The following is a 24,042-nucleotide window of genomic DNA, read 5'->3' on the forward strand; positions in this document are numbered from 1 at the left end:
GTCACTCAGTCACAATTTACCCATTATACATTGCGCTTTTGACTCTTGAACACATACATGGCTAGAAGGCTCATTTGACAAAAGCTGTATCCCTTCTAGCCATTAACCTCGAACACGGCCATTAACTGTTCTTCCTGAAATCAGAGAGGAAGAAACGATAGAACAATGAGACAGATATTTCACCGGATGTAAAAATGAAACCGCTTGGCGTTTCCACTCACTACCAAATATTGTAGTAAGAAGAAGCCGGCAGTGGGAGAAGATGGATTTTGGCCAACATTCTGCACATTTTCTCATCGATTATTGATTTTTTATTTCAGTAGTTTTCTGTAACCAAAACTATAATCTGTTATGAAGGTGGACAACGTTTTGTAGAATTTAACATTTGCTAACGTTGTAAAAACATTGCTTTGTTTAGAAGGAATGCAAAGGCGAATTTAGTTATTGCACATGCGAACTCTGAGTAGGCGTTCCCTAACGGAAATATGCAGAGGCATGCCAAAACGGGCTAATAGGATCCCGCTAGCTCGTGCTTGACTCTTTATTAATTTTTATTTAACTAGGCAAGTCAGTTAAGAACACATTCTTATTTACAATGACGGCCTAGGAACGGTGGGTTAACTGCCTGTTCAGGGGTAGAACTACACATTTTTACGTTGTCAGCTCAGGGATTCGATCTCCTTTTTTTGTTCTGGCCACTGTTACTCATTTGTTCCCATAGGAAACAGGCTGTGGTCTATCTTGGTTTAGTTATCAAAAGTATTTGTAGGAAGAGGCGAAGTCGGAAAGAAGAGCTTGTAAAACCCAGAGGCGAGACTTTCTGGGACGCTTGTGAAGGTGGCTAGAAGAGCCCTCCTTTGATCTGTGTGCATGTGGGGGGAGTCGGTTTTTGGCGGGGCAGCAGACTCTTTTTGTTGCATTCCACCCAGACAGGTCCACCTTGTGTCGTGGATGCCCACTAGGGGGCCATGGGAGGAGTCGAGGCACTCTTTTTGACTCTAGCTAGCGACGACGTTTGAACTTCCGGATCCGGTGTAAATATGTAATTTTATATGCTAGGAAAATGTCAGAGTGTCTGATCTTCTATGCTTTACAACAGTACTTTTTTTAGCAACAGAAGCAAACATGTATTAATTGCAATTGCTAGAGCTTGAACTAATATTACTACTCGGGAGAAGAATTTTAAAAAGATTGAGACAATGCCAAATTCGTCCACTGCGGACGACAAAACCATACTGTACACGTCTCGTCCAACCTATGCGAAACGCCATTGACAAGAAAATACATTTTCAATACTTGGTGTGTCGGTTGCCAGATTTGACGACTTGCTTCAGCGACTTGCCCCTCACATGTCACACGAGAGAACTCACAGCATGCCCGTAAATCATGCAGAAAGGCTTTCTGTCACCCTTCGGTTTCTGGCGAGTGCCAGCACACAGCAAAGTATCGCTGCGAATTATAAAACAGGAATCTCGACAGTTTATGGCGACGTTAAGGAAGTGGGGGACATTTGACTACAGGGTTGGTCGATTTTGAGGGGTTAGTGGCAAGATAGGATTGGGGCGACAAATTGATTTAGTGGAGAGTGGGGGAATAAATAAGGTGCATTCAGAAGTGTTTCCACTTTCATTTCACCTCATACATTTAAAAGCATTGGATTGGTGCAAGCATATTTGGGAGACATTCCACCACAGCACACGACCGCTGGACGACCCCAGCCAGGCCGTGTTTTCTTTCCTAACCCTCCGTATTATTTGAATATTGTGGAAAAAAAGAATGAACAATTCACCACACTGGATGAGGCAGAATCAGGCAACAGTGTAAAATCATGTTAAAATACAGTGCTATAACGTCATTTTATCAACACAGAAGTTACAGTGTTATGGTTGAATGTTTTTCGTTACATCTAATGACAACGATTTCCTTTCAAATTACAGAACTGGATTGGTAACTATGGGTGTTTTACTTAACGCCAACTGCAACACCTGGGTGCGGCTAAAGCTGCTGGTTATAAGCGCAATGTGTCTGCCTATAACTTGTTTTGTGCAGAGGTGCTGAAGGGGAAAGGTATGTATTCTCAGATGAATGTGTATAAAACAATGTAGTCCTGCATTCTGATCTGAAATGTTGAGAATTACTCTACTACTTTCTCCTCTTCATTCCATAATGCATCTTCCCACAGTAATACATTTTTAGACCGAAAAATATGATATAATCCTAATTTCAAATATGACTGTTTCCTGCTTTATATTTTTTTAAAGGGGTTTTAAAGTAAGAGTATTATTATTTTTTAAATTATATTAACTGGCCAACAACATCCTTTTCCCCCGATACACTAATAATGAATTTTCATTTGGCGGACGCCTTACAGGACATCTTACATTAAGGACATCTTACATTACATAAAATGAAGTGTCGTACGTAAAGTCCTAAAATCAAGTGCAGCAATTAAGAGTGCAGTATAAAATCTAAACCATTTCAAACTAAAGGACCAGACAAAAAGACAGATAAAATGAAGAGGTTGGGGTTGGGAATAGGAGCTAAAGGCCAGGGCACCCATGGTGAAATGGGGTGGAGACAAGACCACCAGCAGAGGAGGGAGTGGGAGGGGGCATAGACTGGGAGAAGATCAGAGAGGTAGGTGGGTGCCTGGTTATGAAAGGCTTTGTTGGAAGAGCCAGAGTGTTTTAAGGTGAATACAGGATTGCACATGGAGCCAGTGTAGATTGAGGAGGATTGGTTTGATGTGTTCAGTTGATCTGGTGCAGGTGTAGATTCTGGTAGCAGAGTTCAGAACCAGTTGGAGTCTATTGATGGGTTTGGTGGGGATCTGGTGAGTAGCGTGTTACAGTCCAGTCGGGACGTAACGAAGGCATGGATGAGGGTTTCGTTTCTGGAGTGTGACAGTGAGGGGCGGAGCCTGGAGATATTTCGTACGTGGAAGAATGCTGTCCGGGTGTTGGTTTTTATGTGGGGTTCGAAAGAGAGGGAATTGCCCAGGGAGACACAGGCTTTTGACTTGTGTTTCGAGGGACCAGGAAGTCAGCTATGGTAATGCTTGGAGAGGGTGAATTTGGAGCCAATGAGCATAACCTTTGTCTTGTTGTTGTTGAATTTGAGGAGGTTCATGCTCATCCAGCTCTGGGTGTCATGAAGGCAGCTGATGAGGGAGGGGAGTGGTGGGTTTGGTGGAGTGGTAGAGCTGGCTGTCATCAGAATAGCAGTGAAAGTCAACTTTGATGTGACATTCATTGTTGAGCAAGGTCTTTGCACATGAGTGATTTACAGGAATGAGGTCCACGGTTTGAGTCATAAGTGAAATATATTCAGAAATCTATTACTTAAAACTATGCGTTTCACTACAAATCACTTATCAATCCATAATCATTCAGCAGCTGTGAGATGGATGTCTATGTAGTTAGTAATGAGTGCATCTAGTCACACTACATCAAGCTGCCCTCAATCCTATATAACTAGTACACAGTAATACATGCAGTATAAACACTGTTCTGAAACATGTTGGCTGGAGTTGTGCTGTTATCTAACAACCACTACTTAGACTAAGTACATAGCAGTTATTATGGAAGTACAAAATGATACCGTGTTTCCTAATTAGTTTCCTCGTGAACAGTAAGAAAGCATTTTTATCCAGCCCGGCACAATCACACCTGAATTGACTGGCCAACGAATCACAAAGCCCTTGATACAGCCTAATGCAATCAGTTGTATCTGATGTGCCTGAGATATATTTCAAATACAGATTTATTCTGAAGCACCAATATCTTTCATCACCAATATTAGAGTCACATCTCTATAATCACCAATGCAGCACGCCACAATAATCTAAAAATATCTTCAGCTCTAATGCTCATATCACCAATATATACTTATTAGCTTTCACTTTAAAAATATATACGGTCATAGGTTTAGGGAGATGTGCCCAGGGAGAAGGAGAGCTGGTCCTGGCTTGGGGTCATACCCTTGCCATACTTAAGATTCAACTATCAGGCTGCCATTACTGGAAATTTAGTTTAAGACACCTTCACCTCTCTTGTCCTCTCAAGGCACACTGACTTTTTACAAATAATCAGAATCTTCTGGCCACTGGGGAAAAACATGGAATCGATAGGGAAAATCCCACCCACCAATAACGAGATGCACCTGGGCGCAATCACAGGTGAAGCATGTCACACCAAAAAAAAGTCAACTTGGGTATTCCGTAATGTTAGAGAACAATTTAAAAGTTAATTGTTTCATTAAGCATGTATTCTTCATTGCATAAAACAATTAGTATTCCAACATATTTAGAAAGTTTCACATTTGAGGGAAAACCCAGATGCAGACAGTGTTGAAGCAACAAAAGTTTATTACTAGAACAACGAGCAGGCAAAACGACAGGTCAAGCCCAGGCAGTGGTCAGTAATCCAGATCAGAGTCCAGAAGGTAGCGAATGGCAGGCAGTCTCAGGCAGAGGTCAGTAGAACGGCAGGCAGGCTTGGAGTCAGGGCAGGCAGAATGGTCGGAACCAGGAACTATACAGGCGCAAGGGGGAAACCACTGGTTGCCTTGACAAACAACACAAACTGACACAGAGAACACAGGTATAAATACATGGGATAATGAGGGGAGATGGGACACACCTGGTGGGGGGGTGGAGACAAGCACAAAGACAGGTGAAACAGATCAGGGTGTGACAGAAAGAGGTTAAGCTACGCATGACTAAGTCACTGAAAAGTGTCTGCTTAATGGTGTATATTATCAGACAGTATATTATTAGAGAATATTATATGTGGACTATGTCTTTATAATATTGATACAGTCATGGGTCACGTGCATGATTTTGTTTATAACTGACATTATCTGGCTTGTTGGTCAGTTGAATATCTGGTTAAATAGTGAAACAACATGGTGTGCTCGCCTTGGCTCTGTCACGGTAGAACTGTATCCCGCAGCACTGGAGTAACAGTGCCCACTGCGTTGTACCATCACATCTGTACAATAAACTGGATATTCGTGCCAGTTTTGATCCGTTTTTGTGTGCTTCTTTAGGGTACTGCACTGCTAAAAGCAACGTCTCTTATGGAGCTAAGCCTGGTGCAAGGGAGGATGAAGAGGCCATTGTTAGAGGAGTGCAGTGAGCAGGTCGGGAATCTAGGGGTGCAGATGGTCAGTAAGGTATGTTTAGCGCCAGCGCATTCAGTGCTTCGTAGGTGAGCATGAACAGTTTGAAGGTGATCCTGTATGGTTCAAATACGCCAATAGCTCACGATACTTTCACCACGACAATATCTTCTGTTATAGTTGACATCAGTATACAATATTGTCATCTCAGGTGACCTGACAACCCTCAGTGGCAGGTTGGGGGGTTTAGAGGTGGAAATTCCAGACGATGACTGAGGAGTTCAGGGAGTCAAGGGATAAAGGACAGATGGCTGAAGACATTAGGGCTAGGAGAGTGGGTGACCATACAAAGCAATTTAAAGCCCAGCTCAGAGTAACAGATGTTAGGATGGCAGCCTAACACTATATTTTAGCCCACACTTTTTAGCCTCTAATTCGTAGTTTCAAAGTGTTTCATATGTTGTTCATTGGACCCTTATTAGGTATCACTTAAATTAGATTTCAGCAACCCTCCAGTCATTTGAACCAGCAACCCTCCAGTCGTTTGAACCAGCAACCCTGCAGCTATTGGTTCTTACTTAAAAGCTGCAAATATGTGCCTGATAAGTGTGGGTTAAATGTGTTTCTGTTTTAGAACCTCACATAGGGTAAGATAAGAAGTTTGAAGAAGAGAAGAGGTTAATATGGGTTCAGAGATGACTTTTAAACAGAACGATTGTGTTACAGAAAATATAATCAGTCATTTGTTTTCAGTAGAAAAAGTGTCAAATTGACTTTCTTATAAATGTAATGTTTGGTTCCTCGTGTAGTTTAATAAATGTTCTTATTAAGTTGTCTGATTTGGAGGATGTGCTTGTGGAGGCTGTTGTCCTCATCTTGAATAAACATTGAGGACAAAAGGAGGTGCAGCACTTGGCCTAAAGTACTATTGTAAAAGCCAGACATTGTGGTTGCTGCGTTTCTTGTTTTCCTCTGCATATTTTCATAAATAATCAATCATAATAATTAGGTGGGTGCTTATACTTGTCCTAAATTATGTAAAGTGTCATTCTGCACCATGTTATTTTAATTGTTGATAGGTGTAAACACAACTGGACCACATGAGGGTGGGAGGAGCCCAGCAGATCTAGTTCAGGAGCTTAAAGACCTCTTCAATTCTAAATGTAGTATGTTTAAAGTGTTTCCGTTTTAATAAAAGCAAACAGCAGATACATTTAGTCACATCAATAGATTACAGATTAAATGTCATGTTTTGTTAAGTGTTACCTGTAATGTAGTATGTAACATTTGATGTTTATTCATACAGTATGTACTGTATGTACAGGGCCTTCGGAAAGAATTCAGATGCCTTGACGTTTTCTACATGTTACTTTACAGCCTTATTCTAAAAATTGATTCAATTGCCCCCCCCCCCATCAATCTACACACAATACCCCATAATTCAGAATTACAAAGCAAAAACAGGTTTTTAGAGAAAGTTGCTCATTTATAAAAATACAAAAAAACATTTCCATAAGTACTCAGACCTTTTATTAGTACTTTGTGGAAGCACCTTCAGCAGCAATTATACATGAAGAGTATGATGTTTTTGCCTCTCATCCCCTCCACCTCTCAGCAGGCACACTACATTTGACAAATCAATCAAATGAAATCAAATGTTTTGTCACATACACATGGTTAGCAGATGTTAATGCCAGTGCAGCTAAATGCTTGTGCTTCTAGTTCCGATCATGCAGTGATATCTAACAAGTAATCTTAACAATTAATCTAACAATTTCACAACAACTACATTTTCACACAAGTGAATGAAGAAAATGTACATAAAAATATATAGATGATAGATGGCCGAACGGCATAGGCAAGATGCAGTAGATGGTATAGAGTACAGTATACATTTACATTACATTTACATTTAAGTCATTTAGCAGACGCTCTTATCCAGAGCGACTTACAAATTGGTGCATTCACCTTATGACATCCAGTGGAACAGCCACTTTACAATAGTGCATCTAAATATTTTAAGGGGGGTGAGAAGGATTACTTTATCCTATCCTAAGTATTCCTTAAAGAGATGGGGTTTCAGGTGTCTCCGGAAGGTGGTGATTGACTCCGCTGTCCTGGCGTCGTGAGGGAGTTTGTTCCACCATTGGGGAGCCAGAGCAGCGAACAGTTTTGACTGGGCTGAGCGGGAACTGTACTTCCTCAGTGGTAGGGAGGCGAGCAGGCCAGAGGTGGATGAACGCAGTGCCCTTATTTGGGTGTAGGGCCTGATCAGAGCCTGGAGGTACTGAGGTGCCGTTCCCCTCACAGCTCCGTAGGCAAGCACCATGGTCTTGTAGCGGATGCGAGCTTCAACTGGAAGCCAATGGAGAGAGCATATATATAGTATATACATATGAGATGAGTAATGTAGGGTATGTAAACATTATATAAAGTGGCATTGTTTAAAGTGACTAGTGATACATTTATTACATCAAATTTAATTATTAAAGTGGCTAGAGATTTGAGTCAGTGTGTTGGCAGCAGCCACTCAATGTTAGTGATTAGTCACAAACTACTAATCAAACACTGAAAAAAATACTAAAAAAGAAAATGAGGCAGAATAATGCATAAAGCCTATTCAAATAATTATAGATTTTGTTCACGTTGTGTATAAGGTAACAATGGAAGTTATACTTAAAATGCAGTGCATATTACATGCAGGCATAATGTTCACTTTACCCTTGTGATTGTGGACAACAGGAAAAAGAGGACCGAGCACGCCTCCATTCTCATCGACGGGCCTGCAGTGGAGCAGGTTGAGAGCTTCAAGTTCCTTGGTGTCCGCATTACCAACAAACTAACATGGTCCAAGCACACCAAGACCGTCGTGAAGAGGGCACGTCAAAACCTATTCCCCCTCAGGAGACTGAAAAGATTTGATATGGGTCCTCAGATCCTCAAAAGGTTCTACAGCTGCACCATCGAGAGCATGTCTGACTGGTTGCATCACTGCCTGGTATGGCAACTGCTCAGCCTCCGACCGCAAGGCACTACAGAGGGTAGTGCGAACGGCCCAGTACATCACCGGGGCCAAGCTTCCTACCATCCAGGACCTCTATACTAGGCGGTGTCAGAGGAAGGCCCTACAAATTGTCAAAGACTCCAGCCACAATAGTCAGACTGTTCTCTCTGCCACCACTCGGCAAGCGGTACCGGAGCACCAAGTCTAGGTACAAGAGGCTTCTAAGCAGCTTCTACCCCCAAGCCGTAAGACTCCTGAATATTTGGTCAAATGGCTACCCAGACTATTCACATTGCCCCCCCTCCCCTCTCTACACCACTCTCTGTTGTAGTCTATGCATAGTCATTTTAATTAACTCTACATAAAATGTACATACTACCTCAACTAACCGGCACCCCCCTATATATAGCCTCCACATTGACTCTGTACCGGCACCCCCCTGTATATATATATATATATATATATATATATATATTTTTTTTTTTACTGCTCCTCTTTAATTACTTGTTACTTTTCTCTTATCCATATTTTTAGAAACTGCAGTCGGTTAGGGGCTCATAAGTAAGCATTTCACTGTAAGGTAATACCTGTTGTATTCGGCGCATGTGACTAATAAAATTTGATTTGATTCTATCACCTGAATTGATCCACATCAGCTTGGTTGGCAAAGTACTTTCCCTCATGTTTTGGTGGATCATAACTTGATCCAGACGAACCTAAAAGCCCTACTGCTACCACAACTGTTCCATTGTTCTGTAAAGAGAACTCAAATATACTTGCATACAACGTACGTTTTTGGACCCCAGATCATGGGGATCCCAATAAAATAAAATTAAAGTCTGTTAGTCTGTACAATTGTTTGATAAAAATAACATGTTTCTAATATATAATTTGTGTTTATTAAAGGGGGACACATCACAATTGATATCTTATGCTTTGTGTTTCTTGGGGGTGATAAATCATTTAATAGGTCAAAACAATAACAGTCTGTGTCTGGGGCCAGACGGCGCAACACATTAAGTTCCGACATAGCATGTCGACCACATTCACCTGAATGGTGTGATTTCCACCTTTTACTGAGGTGATCGTCATCTAATCGGGTGGAATAAGCGACCACCTGGCGTCACAGGTGACAGGTCTACTACCCTCTGTCAGAATTCCTGGTGACTCAGAGGTCTGTTTTTCATTGTGGTTGATCTGGTGCTGGATGTGTGGCTTTATACCAAAAAGAGGACAATGTTTTGTTCCTACTGCATACTAGTTTGTTTACTCTACACCAGCAGCTGTTGCAGGTGGGTGGGAATGTCCAGGTGTGTAAAAAAAATGGCAGTTTTATATTGCTCTTTGATAGCCTTTATTATATTGAGAGAGTTGCATTAACATTTTACTGTTGTGTTCCATTAATATTAAAAATAAAAATAAAAATAAATGTTGATGATCACTACATTTGTAACCTTCACAGTTCTATCCACAAGAGGGCGTCACAGCACCTCCATTGTATTTCTCATTTTGGTGATCACAGCTCCAATGCTAGATCACAGATTTAAGAAATACAATCAGGTTTCAATGCACTCTTGGGCAGACTTCATTTTCATATCAAGCAAAACACAGATAGAAAAAAAACATGTCAATACTTTGATCCAGACATCCCTGAAATCTCATACAGATCATTTATATTAATACAAATCCCATAAACCTTAAGTGAAGACAGTTAAAAAGTAATCACTACATTTCACCAAAGCTTTGTGAGTACTGTATTTGTGTGAACTCCCATAATATGTAGGCTATAACCATGTCAGATCATTATTTGTAAAAATCATATGGATATTAGATCTATCAGTGAAAATATAGAATATAAAATGTCCTTGAGACAGTTAAAGTCATTGCCTCTACCAACAAAAAGTCAAAAGTATTACTATAGTTCATATTTAATCAGTTCAAATGAGTTTACATTTCAGAATCATGAGCTTAGATCTCTCTGAAACACATTTTTCAGACCAGGCCTTGAATTCCAGCTCTGTTTCTTGGCCAACATGTAGACGCATCCAAAGAGATCAGGGAACATTTTCATCAGGTCAACAGATTCTAAATCCTCAGCACTGCAGAAGGAGAAACAAACTCAGCCACCTTCAAATGGTAAGACAGTGAAACATTTTAGTACGGGGGAAAACAGTCTTACTTGTGCTCATGGAGGTTGCGTATGAAGCGTAGTAACCCCAACATGTTCTCAGGGTAGGGCTTTCTGCCATCCATCTTTTTCATCAATTCAGATGGCAGCTGTGAACACAAAACAATCTGTAAATTGTGTAGCCTCTGAGCTTTCTACACTCTGCCAGGGGAGAGGGCACTCCCACACTTTTGCATTAGTGTATACATGTACAGGTATATACAGTGGGGCAAAAAAGTATTTAGTCAGCCACCAATTGTGCAAGTTCTCCCACTTAAAAAGATGAGGCCTGTAATTCTCATCATAGGTACACTTTAACTATGACAGACAAAATATTTTTTTCTCCAGAAAACCACATTGTAGGATTTTTAATGACTTTATTGGCAAATTATGGTAGAAAAGTATTTTGTCACATACAAGCAAGATTTCTGGCTCACAGACCTGTAACTTCTTTATGAGGCTCCTGTCCTCCACTCGTTACCTGTATTAATGGCACCTGTTTGAACTTGTTATCAGTATAAAAGACACCTGTCCACAACCTCAAACAGTCACACTCCAAACTCCACTATGGCCAAGACCAAAGAGCTGTCAAAGGACACCAGAAACAAAAATTGTAGACCTGCACCAGAATGGGAAGACTGAATCTGCAATAGGTAAGCAGCTTGGTTTGTAGAAATCAACTGTGGGAGCAATTATTAGGAAATGGAAGACATACAAGACCACTGATAATCTCCCTCGATCTGGGGCTCCACGCAAGATCTCACCCAGTGGGGTCAAAATGATCACAAGAACGATGAGCAAAATTCCCAGAACCACACGGGGGGACCTAGTGAATGACCTGCAGAGATCTGGGACCAAAGTAACAAAGCCTACCATCAGCAAGGGCATTGAAAGATGAAATGTGGCTGGGTCTTTCAGCATGACAATGATCCCAAACACACCGCCTGGGCAACAAAGGAGTGGCTTCGTAAGAAGCATTTCAAGGTCCTGGTGTGGCCTAGCCAGTCTCAACCCCATAAATCTTTGGAGGGAGTTGAAAGTCTGTTGCCCAGCAACAGCCCCAAAACATCACTGCTCTAGAGGAGATATGCATGGAGGAATGGGCCAAAATACCAGCAACAGTGTGTGAAAACCTAGTATTTTTTTATTTTTTTATTTCACCTTTATTTAACAAGGTAGGCTAGTTGAGAACAAGTTCTCATTTGCAACTGCGACCTGGCCAAGATAAAGCATAGCAGTGTGAACAGACAACAGTTACACATGGAGTAAACAATTAACAAGTCAATAACACAAGAAAAAAAAAGGGGTAGTCTATATACATTGTGTGCAAAAGGCATGAGGTAGGCAAATAGTTACAATTTTGCAGATTAACACTGGAGTGATAAATGATCAGATGGTCATGTACAGGTAGGGATATTGGTGTGCAAAAGAGCAGAAAAGTAAATAAATAAAAACAGTATGGCGATGAGGTAGGTAAAAATGGGTGGGCTATTTGCCGATAGACTATGTACAGCTGCAGCGATCGGTTAGCTGCTCAGATAGCAGATGTTTGAAGTTGGTGAGCGTAGTGGTTAGAGCGTTGGACTAGTAAACGGAAGGTTGTGAGTTCAAACCCCCGAGCTGACTAGGTACAAATCTGTCGTTCTGCCCCTGAACAGGCAGTTAACCCACTGTTCCCAGGCAGTCATTGAAAATAAGAATTTGTTCTTAACTGACTTGCCTGGTTAAATGAAGGTAAAATTAAAAAATTAAAATAAGTCTCCAACTTCAGCGATTTTTGCAATTCGTTCCAGTCACAGGCAGCAGAGAACTGGAACGAAAGGCGGCCAAATGAGGTATTGGCTTTAGGGATGATCAGTGAGATACACCTGCTGGAGCGCGTGCTACGGATGGGTGCTGCCATCGTGAACAGTGAACTGAGATAAGGTCGGAGCTTTACCTAACATGGACTTGTAGATGACCTGGAGCCAGTGGGTCTGGCGACGAATATGTAGCGAGGGCCAGCCGACTAGAGCGTACAAGTCGCAGTGGTGGGTGGTGTAAGGTGCTTTAGTGACAAAACGGATGGCACTGTGATAAACTGCATCCAGTTTGCCGAGTAGAGTGTTGGAAGCAATTTTGTAGATGACATCGCCGAAGTCTAGGATCGGTAGGATAGTCAGTTTTACTAGGGTAAGTTTGGCGGCGTGAGTGAAGGAGGCTTTGTTGCGGAATAGAAAGCCGACTCTTGATTTGATTTTGCGATTGGAGATGTTTGATATGAGTCTGGAAGGAGAGTTTACAGTACTTAGAATGTATGCACATGACACCTAGGTAAACATATATTATTATTATATTATTATAGATGTCCACATATTTAAGGTTGGAACCATACAGGTTAGTGATGCTGGTCAGGCGTGCAGGTGCAGGCAGCGAACGGTTGAAAAGCATGCATTTGGTTTTACTAGCGTTTAAGAGCAGTTGGAGTCCACGGAAGGAATGTTGTATGGCATTGAAGCTCGTTTGGAGGTTAGCTAGCACAGTGTTCAAGGACGGGCCGGACGTATATAGAATGGTGTCGTCTGCGTAGAGGTGGATCAGGGAATCGCCCGCAGCAAGAGTAACATCATTGATATATACAGAAAAAAAAAGTCGGCCCGAGGATTGAACTCTGTGGCACCCCCATAGAGACTTCCAGAGGACCGGACAGCATGCCCTCCGATTTGACACACTGAACTGTCTGCAAAGTAATTGGTGAACCAGGCAAGGCAGTCATCCGAAAAACCGAGGCTACTGAGTCTGCCGATAAGAATATGGTGATTGACAGAGTCGAAAGCCTTGGCAAGGTCGATGAAGACTGCTGCACAGTACTGTCTTTTATCGATGGCGGTTATGATATCGTTTAGTACCTTGAGCGTGGCTGAGGTGCACCCGTGACTGGCTCGGAAACCAGATTGCACAGCGGAGAAGGTACGGTGGGATTCGAGATGGTCAGTGACCCGTTTGTTGACTTGGCTTTCGAAGACCTTAGGCAGGGCAGGATGGATATAGGTCTGTAACGGTTTGGGTCCAGGGTGTCTCCCCCTTTTAAGAGGGGGATGACTGCGGCAGCTTTCCAGTCCTTGGGGATCTCAGACGATATGAAAGAGAGGTTGAACAGGCTGGTAATAGGGGTTGCGACAATGGCGGCGGGCAGTTTCAGAAATAGAGGGTCCAGATTGTCTAGCCCAGCTGATTTGTACGGGTCCAGGTTTTGCAGCTCTTTCAGAACATCTGCTATCTGGATTTGGGTAAAGGAGAACCTGGAGAGGCTTGGGCGAGTAGCTGCGGAGGGGGGGGGGCTGTTGGCAGAGGTTGGAGTAGCCAGGCGGGAAGGCATGGCCAGCCGTTGAGAAATACTTGTTGAAGTTTGATAATCATGGATTTATCGGTGGTGACAGTGTTACCTAGCCTCAGTGCAGTGGGCAGCTGGGAGGAGGTGCTCTTGTTCTCCATGGACTTCAGTGTCCCAGAAATTTTGGAGTTGGAGCTACAGGATGCAAATTTCTGCCTGAAGAAGCTGGCCTTAGCTTTCCTGACTGACTGCATGTATTGGTTCCTGACTTCCCTGAACAGTTGCATATCGCGGGGACTATTCGATGCTATTGCAGTCCGCCACAGGATGTTTTTGGGCTGGTCGAGGGCAGTCGGTTCTGGAGTCAACCAAGGGCTATATCAGTTCTTAGTTCTGCATTTTTTGAACGGAGCATGCTTATCTAAAATGGTGAGGAAGTTACTTTTAAAGAATGACCAGGCATCCTCGACTGACGGGATGAGGTCAATGTCTTTCCAGGATACCCGGGCCAGGTAAATTAGAAAGGCCTGCTCACAGAAGTGTTTTAGGGAGCGTTTGACAGTGATGAGGGGTGGTCGTTTGACTGCGGCTCCGTAGCGGATACAGGCAATGAGGCAGTGATCGCTGAGATCCTGGTTGAAGACAGCGGAGGTGTATCTGGAGGGCAAGTTGGTCAGGATGACGTCTATGAGGGTGCCCTTGTTTACAGATTTAGGGTTGTACCTGGTGGGTTCCTTGATTTGTGTGAGATTGAGGGCATCTAGCTTAGATTGTAGGACTGCCGGGGTGTTAAGCATATCCCAGTTTAGGTCACCTAACAGAACAAACTCTGAAGCTAGATGGGGGGCGATCAATTCACAAATGGTGTCCACAGCTGGGAGCCGAGGGGGATCGGTAGCAGGCGGCAACAGTGAGAGACTTATTTCTGGAGAGAGTAATTTTCAAAATTAGTAGTTCAAACTGTTTGGGTATGGACCTGGAAAGTATGACATTACTTTGCAGGCTATCTCTGCAGTAGACTGCGACTCCGCCCCTTTTGGCAGTTCTATCTTGACGGAATATGTTAGTTGGGTATGGAAATCTCTGAATTTTTGGTGGCCTTCCTGAGCCAGGATTCAGACACTGCAAGGACATCAGGGTTAGCAGAGTGTGCTAAAGCAGTGAATAAAACAAACTTAGGGAGGAGGCTTCTGATGTTGACATGCATGAAACCAAGGCTTTTTTGATCACAGAAGTCAACAAATGAGGGTGCCTGGGGACATGCAGGGCCTGGGTTTTTTCTCCACATCACCCGCGGAACAGAGGAGTAGTATGAGGGTGCGGCTAAAGGCTATGAAAACTGGTCACCTAGAGCGTTGGGGACAGAATGAAAGAAGCAGATTTCTGGGCATGGTAGAATATATTCAGGGCATAATGGTATGGTGGGGTGCGGGTACAGCAGAGGTAAGCCCAGGCACTGGGTGATGATGAGAGAGGTTGCATCTCTGGACATGCTGGTTGTAATGGGTGAGGTCACCACATGTGTGGGAGGTGGGACAAAGGAGGTATCAGGGGTATGAAGAGTGGAACTAGGGGCTCCATTTTAAACTAAAACAATGATAACTAACCTGAACAATAGTATACAAGGTATATTGACATTCGAGAGAGACACAGTAATCACAGGTGTTGAATTGGGAGAGCTAGCTAAAACAGTAGGTGAGACAACAGCTAATCAGCTAGCACAACAACAGCAGGTAAAATGGCGTAGGCTAGGCAGGGAGGGTCGGATTAACTACACAAAGCCTGAGTGCGGCTGGGGCCGACAGATAAAACATAAACAAGCAGAATGGAGTACCGTGATTAATGGACAGTCTAGCATGCATCAGCTATGTAGCCAAGTGATCAGTGTCCAGGGGGGCAGCGGTGGATGGGGCAAACTGGACTGGCGAGTGTTATCCAGGTTAAAAAACAGTTAGCAGTGGCTAACAATGACTAAATAGCTTGTAGCTAGTTAGCTGGTTAGCTTCTGGAGGTTCTTGAGTGTGTTCTAAAAATTAAAAATAATGGTGATTCCGTATCACATTGGGTGAGGCAGGTTACCGGAAGGTATAAACAAATTAAAAATCGAAAAGAGAAAGTAAATATGGGTCCAGTGAGTGTTTGGGACGCGGCGATTCAGACGGTTAGCAGGACTGTGCTAACAAGCTAACAGTTAGTAGGCCAGGGATAAACAAGGTAGCAGTTAGCGGACCGGGGCTAAACAAGCTAGCAGTTAGCAGGCCGAATTAGCAAGCAAGGACGTCGCGATGGGGTGAGTCTGTTTATTCCTCTTCATGCGGTGACATCGATACACCGGTCGAGGGTCCGGATATTGTAGCCCAGGAGTATGCGTCGGTGGTAGCACAGGAGCTCTGGCTGGGCTAGCTTCAAGCTAAGTGGGTGGAAATGCTAGCCAGGAGTAATCATCCAGGGTTGCGGTTAGCTAGATAGCTAGTTGTGAAGAATCCAGAAAAAAGAGGTCCGTTATGCTCTGGTTAGAGTCGCGTTGTTCGAACTGGCGAGAGCTTTCCGAGCTAAAGGTTAGCTGATGACCGGTTAGCTGAAGACCGCTAGCAATGGTTTGCTGACTGATAGCTGGTAGCTAGCTGGTAGTTAGCTGGCTAGCTTCAGTTGAGGGGTTCCGGAGCCAAAGTAGATATAAGTACTTTAGAAGAAAATAGGACGTTTGACCTCTGTCATTGCCAACAAAGGGTATATAACAAAGTATCGAGATAAACTTGTTATTGACCAAATACTTTTTTCCACCATAATTTGCAAATAAATTCATTAAAAATCCTACAATGTGATTTTCTAAAAAAAAAAATAATACATTTTTTCTGTCATAGTTGAAGTGTATCCATGAAAATTACAGGCCTCTCATCTTTTTAAGTGGGAGAAATTCCACAATTGGTGGCTGACTAAATATTTTTTTTGCCCCACTACATTTTATAAAATGACATCTGGTTCACCTTGGATCTCCACTGACAGAAGGTTCTCTCCGTAGCACTTTGTTTCAGAGCTTCTAGAAGTTTTTGGTCAGCGTCGCTATACTTCCCGACCTCCTTCTCATTCCCAATTCTTCGCAAGTACTCAACTCTCCTGAAAGACAACAATATACAGTAAAAAATGTCTAGTCATACATTCACGTACTTTGTGTACTCCTAGTTTAATGCATATACTTTAGCATCGTCTCTTATTTTGCCCAAGCATCCTATGCATCGTAATAATATTAACTCATTATTTTCATTATGCACGTAGAGTATTATCATTGTGTCAATCATTCTGTCACTATTACTGGAATACTGATCCCAAAATGTTTTGTCCTTATGTTTAGCTTTAGTTTGTGTTTTAAATGCAATGTATGAAATGTGGTGTGATATCCCTACTAAATAGCTCGAGCTAATGTTCCTATCGACCCAGTAAGGCCAACAGGCTACTCTTTATTGGTTGTAACTTATGGAAGTTGTAAGGTCAATTTGCTTTGTTATTTAAACACCACTTTAAACATGTACACGACACAGCAACAATTTCCCCATGGGGACAATAAAGTCAGTAATGTTCATTATTATTATTCATTACACAGGGTGCCATACTAACAAACAACTTTTCAAGTGACAAATAAGGATTTTCACCTCTGTGGTTTCCAGAAGAGGGGATGATTCAGGGTCTCCTCCACTGTAGGTCTCCCAGCAGGGTCTTCATTGATCATCCACTCAATGAGGTCTTTTGTCACCTCGTCTGCCACATGTTCTAGTGTGTAAGTCCCCTTGATTATGTTTTGATTCTGTTCAAGTTCCTCACCAAGTGGACCTTCAAAGGGGTGGTGTCCACCAGAAAGAACGTAGTATACCAACATCCCAGCCACCTGAAATTTCAACAATCATTCAGTCCATCGCTCTACAAACAGGAAATAATCTTTATTCTATCTTCACGTTGCTCAACCTGTATGTCAGAGCTCCTCTTATATCCAGAGCCTTGTTTGTCTAACGTCTCCTTGGCCATCCAGCATTTTGTTCCTGCAGGGACTGTGTGTAGAGTTGTTTGTTCCACTGTCAATCTGCGACTTATGCCAAAATCTGCCAATTTTGCATTTCCATTGACATCTGTTAAGGATAAATAATATCACAATATCATGCTTTTCATAAGTATAGGTACTAGAAAATGACTTTAAGATACTGCATATGGATTTTTAATCCACAATGATGAAAGCCATGTATTATATTTAGTGGGAGTGAAAGGCTTAACTGTGCAATGCTATAGTATATCTCACCTATCAAAACATTCTGAGGTTTGATATCCCGATGAAGGACTTTGGTAGTTGGACCATGAAGGACACTTAAACTGCAGAGCACCTCTTCAGTGATTTTCATCAGGGCAGGAGTGTCGTCCTTGGACAGGTGTGTATTAATGTACTCATCCAGAGTGTATTCACAGAGCTGAAGAGCAAGATAACCAAAGAAACTGTCTTCTGCAAAGTCCATGTATCTCACAATACAGCTACTGTCAAGCTCTGGAAGACGTAAAAATCCTTCCTCATTCTTGAGAAACTGATAGTTTGACCTGATAATTCTCTTTATAGCTACTTCAGTGCCATCATCCCTCAGGCCCAAGAAGACCTCAGATCCATCACTTCCCATTGCTATGCGAAAGTAGTCATCATTAGATATAAGAGTGAGGTTTCCTACTTTATAAACTTTACATTCATCCACGTTGGCTAGCTTCTCTAACTGTGTCTCCCACCGCTTGCTGACTTTGAGCCATTTGCGCTGTGATGGTGACGCGTCAGTGGTGGGGTGGAACGGCTTGACACTAGAACACTCATCAAGGCCAGATTCCTCAACAGGGGTAGATGAAGTATTGAAGGCTAAACAGGTTTCATTTTCTTGAGTGTCTGTCTCTTCTTTTGGTATGTCTTGTTTTTCTGCCGTTCTCTTCATCTTCTTAATCGTCTTCCTCTTCTTCTTCTTGGTTTCTGACAAATGACTGTCTTTTGAATCTTCACTTGTTGACAGGGAGAAAGAACGTTGTCTGTCTAAGGACATGTTTAGATCTCTCAGCTTTACTTTCAGGTTTTCATCCCTTCCCCAGTTAAGTAGTCCTTCAGGTACCAGAGTCAGTCCCAGAGAGCTGATGTAACCAGGAACACAACTAAATGTGTAAAGATCTGCTAGCAAGGCATAGGCATACATCTTCAATTCATAGGGATAACCCTTCCTCTGTGTGCATGGGACAATGTGCTTGCATATTTCCTCAAGGTCAGAGTTGCTCCAACGATCCTTGTCTTTTGTCTTCTGTGTGATGCCATAGAGCGTAACAATGATCAATGGCACAAGATAATCTTCTGTTTTAGAGGAAAGCAGTTTCACTAACTCAGGAATTAGGGTAAGTGACACCTCATTAGGTATTTCCTTCATTGCGCAAACAACTCTATATAAGGATTTCAATGCACCTGCCCTAAATTTCAGAGGAACTGTGGACAGACGTTTGCTTACATCTTCAACATAGGAAACTAGTTTCTTGGAGTCGTTCAACCATTTCATGGCTTTCTGGAAGTATTCGTCTTCATTTGCACCTTCAACGTTAAAGCACATGTCAATCATTGTGAGGTGGGTTTGTGGGTTCTGCTCTAGTAAGTGAAGATCATAGTGCTTGAAAACATCTGTTGGGGATGTTTGTTTTATTGCTTGTGCAAAATTGAAAAAAAGCTTGATTTTGGAAAAGAACTCACTCTCTTTAGCAAAGTTTCCAATTACTCTTTCCAATTTCTGATCAATTGCAGGATGGACGCCCCAATTTAGCCACATTAAAGCTCCAGATTTGAGAAGCTCCTTCACAATATCCTCTCTGTCATGTGCTAATTGAATTGGAAAGAATGGTTGTTCTGCTAGACCATTTGGATCTGCCTTTGCTTCCAGTAATGTTGTCACAATATTCACTGGAACTTTACGCAGTCCAGCATAATGCAGTGGTGCTAAATATCTCTTTGATGGTTTGTTGGAGTCAGCACCTTTTCCCAGAAGAAATGTACAAATCTCCTGATTTGCAAATGCAACAGCAGCCATTAAAGGGGTTACTTCATCTTGTAACTCAACACAAGGGTACAATGCATTGATGTCCTTGCCTCTAATCAATTTCTTCAGCCTCTCCAGATTATTATTAATAATGCACTTGATAATAGGATCTGTTGGCTCTGAGATATCCAGTCTGGCCAGGAGTTCTTGAAAATCAATCTTGTGTTCCATAACTCCTGACGATGTTATCTACGCAGGGATATCTGAGGAAGAAAAGCAATGTGGTGAGTACAGTGAACTGTTCAATTAAATAATACAAATAATTCTGGGACATAAAGTAGGCCTGACCTTTTGTTATTTTATATACCTATTCTACACGTATACAGAACAAAAATATAAAAGCAACAATTTTAAATGTGCCTCAGGATCTCGTCACAGTATCTCTGTGCATTCAAATTGCCATCGATAAAATGCAATTGTTTGTTGTCCGTAGCTTATGCTTGCCCATTCCATATCCACACCTCCAACATGGGGCTCTCTTTTTTATCTTCTAAGAGTGTACTTACTGTACATTACAACTGGGTGGAGTTCATTAGGAGAGTAATACATAAATAAAATTTTTGTACTGTTTTCTCAAATAGTCTGCCACAGTGGAAGCGTCATAATACCCTTAAAAATCGCAGCAATGGTTCCAACAGTTTTTCGGCCATTCATTTTCACATTGCTTGCCCTCCAAACACTTAAGACACACCCACAAATGAAGTGGACACTTCTGATGACGTGTCATGACATCTTACGAGTATACACTTGCAGGGCAAGAGGAAGGATTTTTTTACTTTTCTATCGTTGGTAAAAACACCACATTTTCTAACCGTACAAAAATAAATTGACCTGTATTTTAAGACAATTAAATGCTCTACTAACAAAAAAGCTGTAAGAATAATAAGTGTATGTATGTCCCTTAAGGTCCTTGTGTAATGTGAAATTCAACCCCCTAGCCCAATTGTCCTTTGTATATTATTTATATACACACACTTGTGTTCCCACATTTACTGTCTGTATTGATTTGTTAATAGAAACATTTTTTAAAGATGGAATCATTTTTGACTGCCCTTGCCCAGAAATTCATCACTTGGTCATCCTGCAATGATTGTTTTCAGCCACAGATAGCTTGTGGGTGCTTCATATGCGCTACAGTCAGTAATGATTGCATGTCTACTTATATTAACTATATAACGTAAACTTGTACATCGCCTTGGTCCGTACAATTGCCCTTATTTTAGCTCCCCAAAAACATAATACTTCCAGATCAACTGTAATGTCAATACCATTGTAAAGCACAATTTCTCCCCTTTCCAACAAAATCAATTACATGACTTAAAACACTGCCCGTTTCTGCATAATTGAAGCAGGCAATGAGCCCCGTTGGGTCTTTTTAAAAATGGCGGGTAGGGAAGCGAAACTAATGCGTGATAGTGAGAAGGAGAGATGTCTTGTGGGAAAATAGCTTTTTTCCCACTCGATCTGTCCAACTTAGCACCTCTAAAATGTAAATAAAACACTATAAAGAGTTTATATAATGTCTCATTACATACCTATGTGAAGGTTTGTGTCGAATTTGAATCGGGATTTTAGGGCGGTGCTAAAGTGATCCTAGAAGTAAACAGCGGCTTTGAGTATGATGAGCGCATGCAATGATGACGAAAAAAATGACTAGGTATCCCCCTTACCCCGTCAATTTCTTGTTTTTAAAGGATGAGAGAAGTGCTACACCTGGTGGAGTGAGATTGTAAGACAGAAATAGTTGCTTCATGCATGCTGTAACAGAGGGTCCGTTTTTTTCAACTTCTCCAATACTAGATTTCCATTACCATGTCGATCAACGTTTGAATAGAAACCTAGTTCACACCCCCGATTTTGAAGTTAACAGTCGCTACAGTCCCATTAGTTATCTTTGTAGCCTCGTTTGAATGTTGCGGTTGCGCACATTTGTACGGAATGGGGTGAGTTTACGTTAATTATTAATATACGCCTACTGTATAATAGCTAGCAAATTAATGAGCTAATTAACGTTAGCCTGCCCATTTACTTCTGAAGGAGGAAATGTTTATTTCTACGATTTCCTAAAGATACCAAATCAAAGCATTACTTTTATGAGACGTGTTTGTGCATTAGTAGCACAATTTCTAACTTATTTACATTCGTTTTTACTTACACTTGTATGTTGACTTCATATCGACGTAGAGTTTTAAGTTTTGGCGATACTTTTCTTCGCGGATATACAATCATCGCGAATTGAATTACGGGGCGTTTCAAGCCCCGATATGAACATAATTGGACACTCGCAAACTCCATAAAAAATAGGGCATACATTGCAAACGTCCTTGCTTTGGCTAATCAATTGAACTGACGACAAATATGGCCGAGGGACTTTCTCCTCCCCTCCAAGAACTGAAGGTTTAGGGCTGTCTACTTTGAGTTTGAAACACAACCATTTGAATTGGATTTTTTAAAATCTAATTAATTGTGTTTGTTGTAGGCTTACCTTGGCGTGACGTTCTGATAAGCCGTGTGTTCCCTTCAATTTACTCAAAATAATTGCTAAGCTAAATATTTATAAAAGTTAACGTCCGAGAGGGATTTGCGTGGTTATCAATGTGCCACCCCAGGGTACGCCTACACGAAACACAGATCTTATATGAAATAGTTTTAAACACCCAGATGGAAAAATACATGGCGAAATAACAAATGGAACGATTTCCGGGTTATGATTCATACTGTGGCACTAATCAAACATGCAGTTTGACAGCTCTGGTGCATACCAACTAAATGTGTGGTGGTTTACCTGACTAAAGTACGGTTGACAGACTTTTGGAAAAAACAAACATTTTAATAGTTTCAAATACGGAGGTTGTGTTGTTTCCACTAACATAAACTTGGAAAGAGCAACATTCACTGGACTGTGCCAATAGCTTCAAAAATCTATTAAAGTACAAGTACATACCCCTTAGTTCTTTAGATGAGAAAGGCTGAAGTTACAGTGCCCGCACTGCTGATGCGGAAATAACATCGGCCGCGTTCGAGAGCACCAAAGCGACTGTTGACTGACTGATCGACAAATCACCCAAACACGGACATTAACTGTGCTTCCTTAAATCAGAGCGGAAGAGGCGTAGCCCAAAAGCAGAGTTTGTAACACCTGTTGCGCAACATCGCGAGACTTTCGGGAACCCTTGCGACGCACAATCGGCCCAGGGTCGTCCGGGTTAGGGGAGTTTAGCCGGACTTAATGTACGTTTAATTATTTAAATGTTATATATATGTTTTTATTAACAACAAATCAATACAGGAAGTACATGTGGGAACCCAAGTATATATAAATAATATACAAAGGACATTTTTTAAATTTATATTTTTTTATGTTTTATTAACAACAAATCAATACAGGAAGTACCTGTGGGAACAAAAGTACATATAAATAATATGCAAAGGACAATTGGGCTAGGGCAGGGGTGTCAAAGTCAAATGGACGGAGGGCCAAATAAAAAATTTAGCTACAAGCCAAGGGCCGGACTGTTCGAATGTTCATTGAAAAAATTTTAAATGACGCATATAGTCTAGTGAACCTAATTGAACCTACTGAAAACCTAACAAATATATTCCAATATGATCAGATAAATAAAGCAATATTTTCTTATGGCTCTGTCAGTAATCTTTAATTTTCAACAGACACAAAAGACAAATTTCCTTTATATAAAAATCCCCATAACATGAACATTAAATGAAAGAAACCGGTATTCAAGGCACCATCAGTAGCCTATATTTTCTATTTTAGCAAAAGTGGGCTAAATTTACTTCAAAGAAAAAAACAATAATAGCAATTTTCTATCATCCACTCAACTGAAATATTTTTAAAATATAATTGGATTGAAATACAATAAAATAAAGTGCAAAAATCTATTAATCAAAAACAACACTTTGTTTAAGGAGAAGTAACATGCAGTGAAAACAAATATTAAACTTTAACTTTTAAACTTGAACTGAGTAAAAACTCTAAATATGTGATTGCACAGTAATGTTCACTTGTTTGAGGTTGAGGGTGATACTTGGTGGTGTCCCATCTTTTCCACAAGTTCATCAATGTTCGGGGTAAGGCTCTGAGCTGAGGAAATCCTCAGAATTGAGTGGAGGTGTTCAGCAGTAAGTCGACTTCTGTGTGATGTTTTGTTCAAGTTCATCAAAGAAAACAGTTGTTCACACAGGTATGTGCTGCCAAACATAGACAACGTTTGAGCAGCCTGGATGCGCAGCTGGGGCATTGTGTCGGGAGGAAACGGGCGAACTCCGCAGCACCCACTGCCGCATATTTTGCCCTCAGTGCATCATTGCATTGGAGGTCAATCAACTC

At 41.6% G+C, this 24,042-nt stretch overlaps 1 protein-coding gene and 1 long non-coding RNA gene across 6 annotated transcripts; one reads left to right on the forward strand and one right to left on the reverse strand.

Moving 5' to 3' along the window:
• The first annotated feature begins 45 nt into the window (after positions 1-45).
• Positions 46-7,923, forward strand: LOC124013541. 3 transcript variants are annotated; one of them, XR_006834890.1, is made up of 4 exons: positions 46-357; positions 1,938-2,067; positions 5,050-5,175; positions 7,864-7,923. It is a non-coding gene; the product is annotated as an uncharacterized LOC124013541 (long non-coding RNA). The 3 variants fall into 3 exon arrangements; XR_006834891.1 differs by lacking the exon at positions 46-357 and adding an exon at positions 621-1,820; XR_006834892.1 differs by lacking the exon at positions 7,864-7,923 and having other exon boundaries at positions 48-357; positions 5,050-5,176.
• A 1,537-nt stretch (positions 7,924-9,460) lies between these two features.
• LOC124013538 lies at positions 9,461-22,774 on the reverse strand. Of its 3 annotated transcripts, none has more exons than XM_046327853.1 (7): positions 22,639-22,774; positions 17,894-19,897; positions 17,566-17,726; positions 17,256-17,488; positions 16,593-16,722; positions 10,305-10,402; positions 9,461-10,224 (listed from the first exon to the last, which is right to left on the reverse strand). In XM_046327853.1, exons 2-7 carry the CDS (start codon positions 19,863-19,865, stop codon positions 10,086-10,088), a joined length of 2,733 nt encoding a protein of 910 aa, XP_046183809.1. In that variant the 5' UTR covers positions 19,866-19,897; positions 22,639-22,774; the 3' UTR covers positions 9,461-10,085. The 3 variants fall into 3 exon arrangements, with proteins under 3 accessions (XP_046183809.1, XP_046183810.1, XP_046183811.1); XM_046327854.1 differs by lacking the exon at positions 22,639-22,774 and adding an exon at positions 22,180-22,403; XM_046327855.1 differs by lacking the exon at positions 22,639-22,774 and adding an exon at positions 21,850-21,995.
• Between the last annotated feature and the right edge of the window lie 1,268 nt (positions 22,775-24,042).

This window comes from Oncorhynchus gorbuscha, linkage group LG25 (assembly GCF_021184085.1).
Source record: "Oncorhynchus gorbuscha isolate QuinsamMale2020 ecotype Even-year linkage group LG25, OgorEven_v1.0, whole genome shotgun sequence".
In the NCBI taxonomy this organism is placed as follows: domain Eukaryota; kingdom Metazoa; phylum Chordata; class Actinopteri; order Salmoniformes; family Salmonidae; genus Oncorhynchus; species Oncorhynchus gorbuscha.

Bases quoted from the DNA above. Each gene is read 5' to 3' on its own strand.
- LOC124013538 (XM_046327853.1), bottom strand. From the start codon at position 19,865: ATGGAACACAAGATTGATTTTCAAGAACTCCTGGCCAGACTGGATATC. The intron at 17,489-17,565 runs GTTGAGCAACGT...TTGAAATTTCAG, and splicing joins AGAGGAGCTCTGACATACAG to GTGGCTGGGATGTTGGTATA. The intron at 10,403-16,592 runs GTGAACCAGATG...TTGTGTTCACAG, and splicing joins TCTGTCAGTGGAGATCCAAG to CTGCCATCTGAATTGATGAA.